This window comes from Lolium rigidum, chromosome 5 (assembly GCF_022539505.1).
Source record: "Lolium rigidum isolate FL_2022 chromosome 5, APGP_CSIRO_Lrig_0.1, whole genome shotgun sequence".
NCBI classification, from domain to species: Eukaryota; Viridiplantae; Streptophyta; class Magnoliopsida; order Poales; family Poaceae; genus Lolium; species Lolium rigidum.
The window spans coordinates 55,824,059-55,837,272 of NC_061512.1; the positions used below are offsets into that span (position 1 = coordinate 55,824,059).

Sequence of the window (13,214 nt, forward strand, 5' to 3'; positions counted from 1 at the left end):
AATTAATTGAGATTCCTAATGCATGACCCCAACGATTCCTTAGATTTAGTAAGCAATGTTTTTATTTCCTTAATATAACATGGTTGCACATATATGGAGAGTCAACCAGAGAGATTTGTGGGATTTGTTATGTTAATTTAGGAAGTTACCGATTTCCCTCATTTTACTCAGATCTCAAATCGTTAATCTAGGGGGTCTTGTGTAAAGAACACTCTTGTGCTAATTTCCGTGCCAAAAAACAATAGGCACTATAGAATGGAACGGAGGGAGTATTAATTTGGCTATGCAATTGGAACTCTTTCAACAAATAAAAATGCAAACTTTGTCTTCAAAGAAATTGATGAGAGGGACATTGTGACAAAAAACACTTAGCCCCCCTTGATAATCACTGGAAAATGCATCTCCTAGCAGTCAACACCAACAACAAGCAATCTTAACTCATATAATCATCAGCGTATTTTTACATACACGTAAACAACATCTTTGCGCCGGTAACTCGTCCATGTATTTAACTTAGTGACACTCTTTCCGACATTGTACAATGATCAACAGAAAAAATGGCGAACCGTCAAGCCTGCATTCATATTCCAAGGGGATGATATGCAAAGATACAAGACTAGGAACTTTCATACCATCCTCATATAATTAAACATAGTATGGTTAAGTAACTTAACACGGTACATCTCATATCACCCTTGCATGCAGTTGACACCACTTGCACCCAGTAATTTCCTACTACACCAAACCTACCAGGTAGGAAATTAACACACCACTTAACTAACTTATAACCCAAGATTAAAATATAAAAACATGTTAAAGGCAAAAAGAAAACGCCGCCCTAATTGAAGAACACCACAGCACATAATAACCCTAATTTATGGAAACTAATTAAGGCAGGAAGGCCTATTTCATCAGTGACTGACATCCACATCCATGCATAACCCAATGCATCCCCTACGGTCACAGCTCATTCCCCGACGATCATAACACATTCCCCGACGAGGAGGAGCTGAACCCGGACAAGAACTCCGTCGGCCACCCGCCGCCGCCGCCGCTTCCGGGCCAGTACTGCTCGTGCCCTCCCATGAAGCCGCCTCCAGCGCCGCCAGCGCCCGAGCTGTGCTCCTCCATCTTGATCGACGCGAGCTGTGCAAGCAGCCCCGACGCCACGCCCCTCGGGAACCCGTCGGCCAGCTGTGATCCGATGTCGCCGTCGGCGAAGTGGTACCCGTGCAGCCCTTGCTGCAGGAACTGCGGCGGCAGAAAAGACAGGTTATGGTGCTGGTGTTGGTGGTGGCTGTGGTACCCCTCCAGCGACGCTTCCAGCGCGGCCGCGGCCGGGAGGCCGAGGTGGTGCGGCAGCGCCTGCATGCTGGCGATGATGTCGGCCGCGTTCGTCGCGGCGGCGCTAGTGGTGGTAGAGGTCGAGGTGGTGGAGGACGATGACGTGGCGGCCGCGACAGCGCCTCCACCACCCTGGCCCTGGCGCTTCTTGCTGGAGCGCTTGGTGTTGCGGCGGCAGCCGCCGCCGACGGGGACGTTGCGGAGCGCGCCGCCGCGCGTCCAGTAGCGGCGACACGCCTTGCAGAAGTGGCGCGGCTGCGAGAGGGAGTAGTTGTTGAAGTAGCAGAACTTGGTGTTGGCTGAGTCGCAGCGCGGGCACCGGAGCGTGCCGGGCTCCGGCAGGGGCACGCGGGCAATCCGGGCGCGCTCCGTCATCGACACCGACGGCCGAGGGGGCTGCTCACCCGGACCGCCCTGCTGTCCCGACACAACCAGCTGCAGAGAGGCCGAAGACGATCCGCCCGCGGCGGGCGCGCTTGACTCAGTGTTGTCAGGCCCGCCTGGCAGTGGCGCCAGCTGACCGGACGACGGAGGCATCAGTTGGTGGTGCTGCTGGTGATGGTGATCGTTGCCGCCGCCGCCTCCTCCTCCTCCTCCACCCATCAGACACTGCAGGTGAGGTTGCTGCTGCATCTGCATATATCGGCAGGACGAATTAAAGGCAAAATGCTATGATCCGGTAACTTTAAAGCAAGGTATATTCAAGAACATGCTTAGAATAAGGCTTTTATGTATTTTAATTCAAGCTCTTAAACATAAGTCCACAAAAGTATGATAAAATAACACCCATAACTTGAAATCAATCCGTGGAAAAAGCACACATCGAGAAGAAGTGCCTAAATAGTCCATCATTCATATGAGTTTGATTGTGATTGCGCTGATTTGTGTGGGTCTAAGAATGGAATTAACCAAAGTTATTCAAGAAGAGAGATGTGTAGAGAATCAGTAAACAAATTACCTGGCTCCAGTTTGGAGGGTCAAGGAAGATTGGGAACGACGAGAAAACCATGGTGATGAGTTCTTCTCCTTGGATACTACTTTCTGAGAGTTCCAAGCTGGGAAGACAAGTGTAGGAGCAAGAAGAAAGAGTATGAGAGAGGAGGGACAAAAACCAAACCACAACTTTCTTCCTCTCGCAAGTGCTCTCTCTTTATAATTTATGTGGCATGCCTTAGCTGCTAAGTGAGGATGAGCTAGTACAGCAGCTTTGCAAACAGGACAGAGATAGAGAGAAATCTAGAGAGAGTGACACACTAAGCTCAGCTATAGCTAGTGGAGAAGGATGTCATGAGACAGATAAGGGGAAAACTAAAGGTGATTGGGCAAACCCTAACAGTAGGATAGAGGGGAAGTGGGCTAGCTTAGTGTGAGAGGAGACATGGTATGCTAAGGAAACGAGTAACAAATGTGTGGCTCCAGCACAGCAATGGAGGGGAGAAGATGAGGTCTGTTTGTATGAGATGAGTGAATTGAATTGAATTGACGGCCCCTCTCCTTGCCGCTGCCCTGTATTTATACAGCTCCGGAGGCAAAAGGAAAGTTGATCAAAGCTGTTGGTCTTCTTGGCCCGCTGCCTGGCCTAGTGTTTGTTCTGGGTGGGGCCTGCACGTATCCCAAGCGCTGCTGGAGAATCAGATTCGTTTCTGGGTATGTACGGATGTCTGTCCTGTGCACATGTATATATGTTGCTAAGATAGGACAAGTTTGGTTTGATGTGACGAGTGATGATGTTGCGCTTTAATCATATTTAGGGTTACTTAATCTGGAGAAAGGTAATATGTGTAATGTAAGGCACTTGTACAAAGAGATGAACCAAAATGGTATCAAGTTGTGTATGCATACCGGCTTTAAGAAGGTGATCCAATTGCATCAATGGTCCTACGCTCCGAATAAAAATCTCGCACCAACTTGTCCATGCCCACAACCACGTAGTCGATCACTTGAGAGCCAGCTAGCCGAGCTGAAAATATTTCGTAGAACCCTCTTTATACAGTTAGACTCATACTTCAATATTGTTGGGTGCTCAAATTAAAGCACATACACCAACTCTAATTCGAGCATTGCTTTATATATCGATCTCTCCCAACTAATTACCAAATAAATTTGTATAACCAGGATGGGGAGTTGTATTAGAAGTTACTACTATAGTACTATGTGCAACACACGCCAAACAAGACTAGCAAACGGGGCAGGAGATGAAGAGGTGTTGTGTTGTCTCATCAGCACCGCAAACTGTGTTCTCAATTTTTTCTGTCGTTCATCCTCGACAATTCAACATGTGGAAATTTACTTAGGTTGTTGAGATAAATTACTCATGGATGTCATGAGTAATTTACTTGCATGGATAATCTACTCCAGTTACTTGCTGAAATTTAGGTTGTGATTGTCCATGCAAATTTTACTTCCTGATCGACTTGCACTCCACAAACTTGCAGTTACTTGCTAAAAGAGCAAAGTTTGTACTCCATATGTTTTTTATGTTTGTTGATAACACGAGAAGAATTTTAACTGTGTTCTAAGTGTGTAGGATTTATATGTGAAGCACAAGACGGTTGATGACCCTCAAAAAATGAGAAGAGTGAAGTTCATAGTTGTAGTCAGTAATAGGTCTTAGAGAGTAGGGAGATGAGGAATATTCGGCCTACCTCACATCTTATTTTTTGACAGAAACTCTAAGTTTCGGGCAGGGGTGGAGTTTCCGATCCTTCGGGTGCCTTTTGGCCAACTTAGATATTCTGGCCCTATGGAACATATAACGGTTAGATCTACCCATTGACCAAAGGAATTCTAATTTCCTCTTGATTCCATCAAGGAACTTATAACCCTAGGTCTTCATAGTGGATACACTTGTGAAGAGGCCATCTTTAGGCTTGCTTAGTGTTCGTAAGAGCTTGGGATGGTGTTCGGAGCCTCCAATTGAGTTGTGGAGTGTGCCCCAACCTTGTGTGAAGGTTTGGTAACCAACTCAACCGGCACCACCTAGTGGAGCGTGGTTTCTTCTTTGTGGTGGGTTCACCGGAGAATAAGGTGAGGCTTTTGTGTTGTTTGTGGCCTCTTGTGGCGCCACACCTCTCCAACGTAGGCGTACTTCCCCTAAAATGAAAGGAACTACGTGAAACAAATCCTTCAGATATCTCCCTCGACGATCACTTCAATCCTTTACCTTGAGTTCTTTTGTTGCTTGCAATTGGGCCAATGATCTGTTGCGGATGGGGAGCCGAGGAGGAGGTAGTGATCTGATATTGAGGAGCCGAGAAGAAACAGTCGGCGATCTGCTGCGGCTGGAGACAAACCCGAGGTGAAGGAGCCGGACCTTGCCGGCAACACGGGGTATAAGGGAGGCGGTGCTAGGCGAGCTGGACCTTGCCGGTGAGGTGCTGCTACGTCTGGTGGCAAGCAGGAAGCTGAGCGGCGAGGAGGAGATTTTGTCCGGTGACGCGTTGGGCGAATAGATCTGGGCAGCGACGCGTTGGGCAATCGCACCTAAGGCAAACTGATCGATTAGAATGGGTATAATTTTCCATTGTTGCCGCTTTTGGGGGATGTGGGAAAAAAATCTCGGCTTTACATAAGTGAACGGATGGAGTAGTTTATTCAGTATACTAACATATATACATTGTGTTTGTTCAAAAAAAAAACATATACATTGTGGATCGGCCTAGCTTATAATTTGTGAAACCCTCGCCTGCCAGCAACAGGTATGATTGTTATATTTTGTGTACGTATATATAAGCAAACTGACACGTCGTGGAAAACTATAAGCGCGCTGGAGTCTAGGACGACACATCCGTCAGCAGGCGCGAGTGCGTGAGCAAAGCAAAGCAGGCAGTGCGAGGAAGTGCGGGAGGAGGAATGATGAGCCAATCAATCAGGGCAGGCGGCATCAAACGTATCTTGGCCTGGAAGACTCCTCGGTCGGTCCTCTAGGTTGGCTAGCCCTAAACATATGGGCAGTCAAAGAGCAAAAGCCGATTGAGCAGGCAGGCCTTGAGGGAAGCCATCCATAGGATCGAGCAAGTGAGGTGCGAGTGCCGCCCATGTGCGGCGGCGATCCGTCTCCCGGCGTTCCCTTCGATTCGGCGCGGCCTCCGATGCCGGCGTCCCGTCGCGGCAGCTTTTTGTTGCCTTCCTGCCGGGCCAAATCTGGGGTAAAGCAGCTGCCCACCCAGCGCCGGCCACCGCCAGCCCCAGCCGGCCGGAGCCTGACTACCTCGAGTGAGTCGGGTCCTTCTCCTAGCTCGGAAGAACTGTTACTATAAGTAATCTTGTTTATATCTAGTTAAGATTAGTTTTCTATTCAAATTTAAAAGCATCTTTCAGCCTCGTCTTCTAAAATGATCTCCAAACAGTGTTGGATTTAGCGTTTGGGGACGCGCTTTTTTCGTGTCGCGTTTCGAGGATGTCACTTTCCAACCACGTCTCCAACCACAGTTCTAAATTTTTTTATAGGATTTTCAAAAACACAACCATTTAATTAAACATAGCATAAAAATAAATATGTTTGCAAAATTGTTCTCAAATTAAAATACAATAAACAATAATAAAACAACTAAACAAATATAATAAGTGAGGCTAGATCAAGGCGCCGTGGCATTTGCTGATAATTTTTTGACCCTCCACATATGCTCAACGAGATCATTTCGAAGTTGCTCGTGAACATTGTTATCACGGATCTCTGCATGGCGAGGAAATCAGCAAAATCTGCAGGCATCTCATGATCAACCTCCGAAAGAGGGCACTGACACTCATAGGGACCAACATGTCTCCTGGCCTGTTTCTTGCGGTCATCCTCGATGATCATGTTGTGCATGATCTCACAGGCATGCATCACCTCTCAAATTTGACCGTGAGACTAGCTTAGAGCATGATATCGGACAATTGCAAATTATGCTTGAAGCACACCAAATACCCGCTCGAGATCCTTCATACAAGCCTCCTGTCGCGAAGCAAAATGGCAATTCTTCTGACCTGATGGAGCCATAATTGTTTTGACAAAAGTGGCCCATTTTGGATATATACCATCGGCTAGATAATAGCCTTTGGTATATTGGTGGTCACTGATCTCATAGTTGCACGGTGGAGCATGACCTGCCACTAGTTTGCTGAACACCAAAGACCGTTGCAACACGTTGATGTCATTGTGTGATCTCGTCATGCCAAAGAAAAGAATGCCAAATTCACAGGTTATAATCTGCCACAGCTTCAAGCACCACACTGCAATATCCATGACATCCTTTATATATACATTGCCAAGCAAACGGGCAGTTCTTCCATGATAGTGCATGCAATCGATGATTCAAGCATCCCAGTGAATCCTCTCACAGCATTTCGTGCCATGATCCTTGCAGTCCCTTCTTCGGTTAGCTCTCTCAAGTAGTATTTGCCAAACTTTCCCACCACAACTCGGCAAAACTTTCTCATAGCGGCAGTGCACTTCTGAATCGACGAGAACCCGGTATTGCCAACAGCGTCGTGCTTCAGCTTGAAGTAGGAGTCAAACTCTCGAACGCCGTGGAGGATATTCATGAACAAACCCTTGCTCATCCTATACCGCCGCCAAAAATTCTCGATCTGTGTTGCGTCATCTGCGAAGTAGTCATTGTGTAGCATGGTATGCCCCTCCATCCTCTGGCAGGGCTTCGACTTCTTTCTTCCGAGCCTTGAACCTCCGCGGCGCGGCCTCTTCCACTTCTCCGTCTCGGCGTCAAGCATGTTCTGGAGGGACGCGGTGATCGACAAATGCTCCCGAATGTCGTCGTCGAAGGCTTGCTCTTCCTCCAACATTCGGACGATCATCTCGTCGTCGCTATCCATGTCTGAAGCAAAATAAATTGTTAAAATTCAGTTGTGGCAGAGGAGACAACGAAAAGCGACCTATCGTGCCTACTTGATAAAGTGTCGAACACGTTATGTGTGTGGAGGTGGGGCGGATTTGACGACGCGTTCTGGACGCATTGGCGAAGCGGTGGCGGCGAAAAGGCCGGCGAGGGAGCCAGCCACCATGACGGTGCCCGACTCAGAAGAGATTTTCCATCGAGATGGCCGGCAAATCGAGCGGCGGCGGAGAGGTGGGAGGCGCGACGAGAAATAAAAGACGAGAACCAACCGTTGTGGATATGTTCGCCGACAGGTGAGAGTCCGCCTCGTTTTTTGTTGTATCCGGCGTGCCCGAAACGTCCCCTGTGAATCGGAGACGAACTCGAGGCGCCGGACACCATATTAAGCCGCGCTGAATGAAATGAGGCTTTGAAACGCGTGGCTAGGAACAAAAAATTATCCGGCGCCTGAGATGCTCTAACATGGTTGAGCAGGAGTCCTAGTACGACTAGGTTTGTGTCTTGGATCACGCTGCTTTTTTGGGATCCTTCGAGGATAAGGAAAATCTTCTGTTCCTGCTTGACCGGCCGTCCGACGGGACGGAAGCCGGCCGGACGACGCGACGTGACTGCGAGGTACCTGAACAAAGCGGAAGCAGGCGGTAAACCACAAGGAATACGATGTGCAGAAAAATGCAGCAAAGCCACGCCATGGGAATGCAGCACTGAGCATTGGCAAGGAACAAACCACAGCACATGACTCCCAAATTCAGATAAATGAATCCCAGAAAATGGATCTTTTATACGCCGAGAGAAAACTAATGGAGAACATGACATCACTACAACATCTTTTTTTTTTGGAAAATGCTGCCAATCAGCCCACCGATCATGGGGAGGAAAATCGGTCGTTGCTTTCAACCCGCACGTGGATGGGTCCCACTGCTCCTTATCCTAAGGCTGGCCACACAAATCTTGCTTCCTCTTCTCATTACCCAAATCCCACCTTGCCCCAGCGAGCGCGCCGCGCTGCTCCTCCTCCGGCGAGGGCGCCTCCCCAACTCATCCCCCGACGAGCGTGTTTGCCGCCCCAGCTCCTTCTCCGGAGAGCGCTTCTGCCCAGCTCCTCCCTCGGGGACCACGTGACCACCGCATCTCGCCGGCCTAGATCCTCCCCCGGCGAGTCCGTCGCCGCCCCAACACCTCCTTCGGCGAGCGTCTCTGCCGACGAGCGCGTTGGCCGGCAAGCGCACCGCCCCTGCTCCTCCCCCGACGAGAGCCTCCTGCGGCTGCCGGCAAGTGCACATTTTTGCTCTCCATCCAGCCGCTCGAGGTACTGCACCGGGTACCACTGCGGTGTTGTCGCCGGCACCGGCGGTACTGTGGAGATGGCCAAGGATCGTGTGGGGTGCGGGTACGGCAATTTTTTGTTGTTGTTTTTATTGTTAATTAATGTTGTAAATAATATTTGGATTTGTTGTAAATATAACTTTTGCATGGGAACTGTTGTTTTTCTTTGTTAAATTTGTTTGCTGGTTATTGTTGTAAACATCCAAAATAGTTGTTGTTTTTGTTGTTAATTAATGTTGTAAATACATTATCGATTTATTGTAAATATACTTTTTGGCATGAAAATTGTTGTTTTTTGTTAAAATTGGGATTGTTGTAAACACCAAAATTAGTTGTTGTTTTTGTTGTTAATTAATATTATAAATATGTTATCGATTTGTTGTAAATATATTTTTTGGCATGGGAACTGTTGTGAACATCCAAATAAAAAATGTAAATTTTGTTGTTAATTTATTGTTGTAAATATATTGGTGATTTGTTGTAAAAATATTTTGGCACAAACCGTTGCTTTTCATTGAGTATTGTTGTAAATTCCCTATTTTATTGTATTCTTTTGTTGTAAACATTCAACGTAGCATATTGGGGTGGGGTACGAGCCTACAGTAGAAAGCGACATGCAGGACATGCAGCAGGAAAGCAACCTTCAGTGCGACAGCAGAGACACCGTGTGCAACGTGACAGCGGAAAGCGACGTGAGCGAGGAAATTACTGCCCAACGTATGATCGTAATCCAATGGCAGGAACAGCAACCGATTGTCTGACCCGTGGTCGGGCGACCGAGGGCTAGCACGGCCCTTTTTTTTTTTGAGGGAATCACTACAACATCTAAGGTATTGCCAGCGGCCTATTTGGATCAGGCCGCATATACGAAAATTGATGCCCGGCCTCGTTTGCACAGTTGGGTTGGGTAGCCCAGCGGCCTGATGCAACTAATTTTTGTAGTAATATTTTTATTGATAGGAAAATATATAACATATTGCAGAAAAAAGAAAAAAACATAGCTAAAAATTAAAACCCTCTGGTCACTAGGGTTGCCGTAGAGGAGGTGCCCACGGGCACGGCCAGTAGAAGGTGCCCTGGGCGGGCGGAGGCGCTGGTGCCGGAGTGGGGCCTGATGCCGACGTCGGTGCTATCGTGAGAGGAGGCGGTGGCGCGCACGAGGGTCACCACAGGGGTGATCGGCCTTCCCTACGCCAGCGCGGACTCGCGCAGCTGGACGGCGAGACCATTCCAGTGAGCGAGCTCTTGAAGCTCACTCTCCGTGATGGCCATCTCCATAGCCTCCTCGGTGAGGTCCAACGGCTGGACCTCATGGTTGACGTTGTCGCTGTCATCCTCATCGTCGTCATCGAAGGGACCGCGTGAAAGGATAGAGATGGTAACCTAGAGGTGGGTGAGTACGTTCTACTAATTTTCATTAAATTTCCTTGCAATTTTAGGCTTTGCGGAATAGTAAGTGTGTCCAAACTAGGTGAGGCAACCTATATGATGATACAAAGTACTTCAAGCACCAAGGCTATCACAAATGTAAACAACACAACTAAATAGATCGGTTAGATATAACCGAAGTACACGGAGACGAAGATGTATTCTAGTGTTCCCTTCCTTGGGAGGAAGGCACGTCATGTTGGAGAGATTTGGGATCCCACGAAGGATTTCCCAATGCCACAAAGACTCACCTTCTTCTTCGGAGCCTATTCCACGAAGGAACAACTCACTCACTTGTGGTAAACTTTAAGGTAGTTTTAAAACCCTCGCAAACTTCTTGGAGCAAATCCAAAATCCGGATGCTTTCAAGTGATCCTAACCGGAGACCCTGCAGCACCTGCTTCTTGGCTGCGTGGTGGTGCAGGAGGTCCGGGTGTGGACACTCCGGTGTTGGCACAGGATGGAATGGCTCCCGGAGGCGGACTCGGGGCTGCTAGAGTGGTGGAGTTCTCGCTCATGCCCCACGGCTCATAAATGAGACATGTGGAGGGCTACCATCCTAGTATTTTGACACATCTGCAGGCACCGGAAAAACATGATCTTCACTGGTGAAGTGGCTTCGCAGTCGGCCATTAGGGAGAAGATTAGAGAGGAGTCTGATAGGTGGCGACCTCCCTCCCCCCCTCCCCACCCCACCCACCCACCCACACACACACACTTGGGAAGAGATAACTTTGCCTTCTTTATCACCCTTCTATATGATTGATAAACCATTCCATAGTGTATTCTCGGAAAAAATGTGCTTTTGATTGTTAGTTTTGGTGGAACGATGCATGCCCTCTCGGGCCATCGCCTGCGTGTTATACAGGCAAGGAAGAGCCTCCTGCGTGGCAGTGTAAAAGGGGGTATGTGTACGGTTGAAGTACTACTACATACACCGTACACGTATGCACGTACATGAATACATACTCTAACATCACCCCTTAATCTAAAGCTCGGGCGCTTGAACTCATCTAAACTTTTGACAGGCAGGGCTTTACTGAATCCATCAGCTATATGGTCCTTGGTAGAAATGAACTTGATGTCGAGACTATTGTTGGCAACACGTTCACGGACAAAATGATAGGCTATCTCAATATGTTTAGTACAAGCATGAAAAACTAGATTGGTAGAAAGGAATGTGGCATCCAGATTATCACACCATAAGATTGGCTTGTCACGAAGCTTCACACCAAATTCATGTAGTAGTGCTTTGACCTATATCATCTCTGTAGTGAACTTGTTTAGCTCGCCGGTGATGTGGTCGTTGGCGCCGGTGTCATAGTACCAATTAGTATCGATGACATGGGAAGCAAAATTAGGACCTTTATTTCCACGATCTCCATTGTCACCACGATCATCTCCATAGCACCACCAACAGTCACGTGCAGGGTGGCCGTGAATGTTGCAAATCTGACCTGTAGTGTCGACGTACGGGGTGGGCTGGAGATCACGGCGGCGGCCACCATCATCGCGGACCGGCCACCATCATCATAGCATCAGGGGTGATCGTTCTCATAGCGGCGTTCATCACGGCGGTAGTCCTGGCGGCCGCGGTCATCTGGGCGACGGATGTCGCGATAGTCCTGCCGCCCACGATCTTCCTGGCGCGGGTGATCGTCCTAGCAGGGCAATCATCATGGCGGGGACGATGATCATCCTGGCGTGGGCAAGAGTCACGGTAGGCGACGTTGGCATAGGAGGTGAAGCCGGGGTCCTCAGCCTTATGAAGCCGATCGAACGCGTGGACTTGATCAAGGAGCTCCGACAGAGTGGTGTTCGGGTTGGCATTGACGGCGGTGCGGAGATTGTTGTAGTGACTCCCGAGGCCCTGGGCTCTGAAGGACATAGTAGACTAGCTCGTCATCATCGAGCAGTTTTCCAGCGGCTGCAAGCTCAAAGGCGATGCACTTCATCTTGGCGAAGTACTTGTCGGCGGAGAGATCGTTTTTGCGCGTGTCGTTGAGGGCCGAGCTGAGCCGCTGAACACGGGTCTTGGACTCGGTGTTGACATGGGCAACTGATGAAGTGCAAATGATTCTGATGGAGTTCTGTTCATGATGTCCATGCGCACAATATACTCTTGCAAAGGATACATCAAGTGATGGCGAAACCTGCAAATAAATTGTTTATAGACAACAAAGATCTCATCTCTATTTAGTGTTGGCTGCAACATACAGCAGCTGGCAAAATTGACATTAAATAATGCAATAAAAGCACAAAAAATTGGAAATGTATCTTCAGTGATTTTTAAATAAAGCATAACTGCACAAACATCATATTAGTTTCCTATACTTTGGTCCACACACACGACAAAGACACCAAAAAATCGGAAATTCAAGTCTTCAAAAATCTTAAAGAAACGATTCAATCATCTTGAGACAACTGGACTTATGTAGAGCTCTTATAACTTCAGAATAAATTAACATAATCAATGGCATCTAGGCTCTAGCGATGAACTAAAGACATGCAGCTGGCTTCTGGCAGTTAGTCACAACCGTTCGTCAGCCCACCAGGTCAGACTCTAACATCAGTAAAACGAAATCACTGTGGGGGAAAGATCGCATATCACATTGTAAATTGTGGTGTCCTGACTTTGGCATTGATCTTCTTGCAAATGTCCGGGACGCGAGAAGATCTCTGGACGCAACATGGCCGCCGGGACATGGCACATCCGGTGCACGATCCTCCCCGGCGAGGACAAGATGAACCAGATGATCCCACGCCTCAAGGCCTTCTTCCATGAGGCCTTCATGAACGAGTTCCGTGACCGGAGCTGATCTGGGTCGGATCTGCAGCTGCGCCACGCATGAGCTGAACTGAACTCTGGCGGCGCTGTGCTCTTGGCTCCCTGTAAAAGCCTGTGTTGTGCTACTAGTAAAACTTCTGCAACTGGCAGGCACTCTCCTTCTCAACTAATAAAAGCGATTAGCTGAAGATTCCTTGAATTGCCCGTAGCATGACGGCACGCCTTGCATTAACTGATTTCTTGAAGATTTCCTTGAGACCTTGACATGTCTTCAGTTTGACTTGCGCTCGATCACGAGGACGAAGCTTGTCTCACTTGCACGGCGTCTCCGGTGACCGCATTCATGCAAGATCACATGGATCAGCACTCAGCACGCACGACGCTCTAAACCGCCTGCCTGTATGAATAAATAGCTGCCTAACCGCATTCTTCCTCTCACGACCCTCGCACCGCAGGCACAGCTCGATCGATCAAGCACAGCCTGGATAAAT

At 48.4% G+C, this 13,214-nt stretch overlaps 1 protein-coding gene across 1 annotated transcript; it reads right to left on the reverse strand.

Moving 5' to 3' along the window:
* Positions 1–601: 601 nt before the first annotated feature.
* On the reverse strand, positions 602–2,808 carry LOC124655062 (dof zinc finger protein DOF5.1-like). The gene is made up of 2 exons (XM_047194030.1): positions 2,303–2,808; positions 602–1,977 (listed from the first exon to the last, which is right to left on the reverse strand). Exons 1-2 carry the CDS (start codon positions 2,351–2,353, stop codon positions 982–984), a joined length of 1,047 nt encoding a protein of 348 aa, XP_047049986.1. The 5' UTR covers positions 2,354–2,808; the 3' UTR covers positions 602–981.
* Between the last annotated feature and the right edge of the window lie 10,406 nt (positions 2,809–13,214).

Bases quoted from the DNA above. Each gene is read 5' to 3' on its own strand.
- LOC124655062 (XM_047194030.1), bottom strand. From the start codon at position 2,353: ATGGTTTTCTCGTCGTTCCCAATCTTCCTTGACCCTCCAAACTGGAGC. The intron at 1,978-2,302 runs GTAATTTGTTTA...CGATATATGCAG, and splicing joins ACCCTCCAAACTGGAGCCAG to ATGCAGCAGCAACCTCACCT.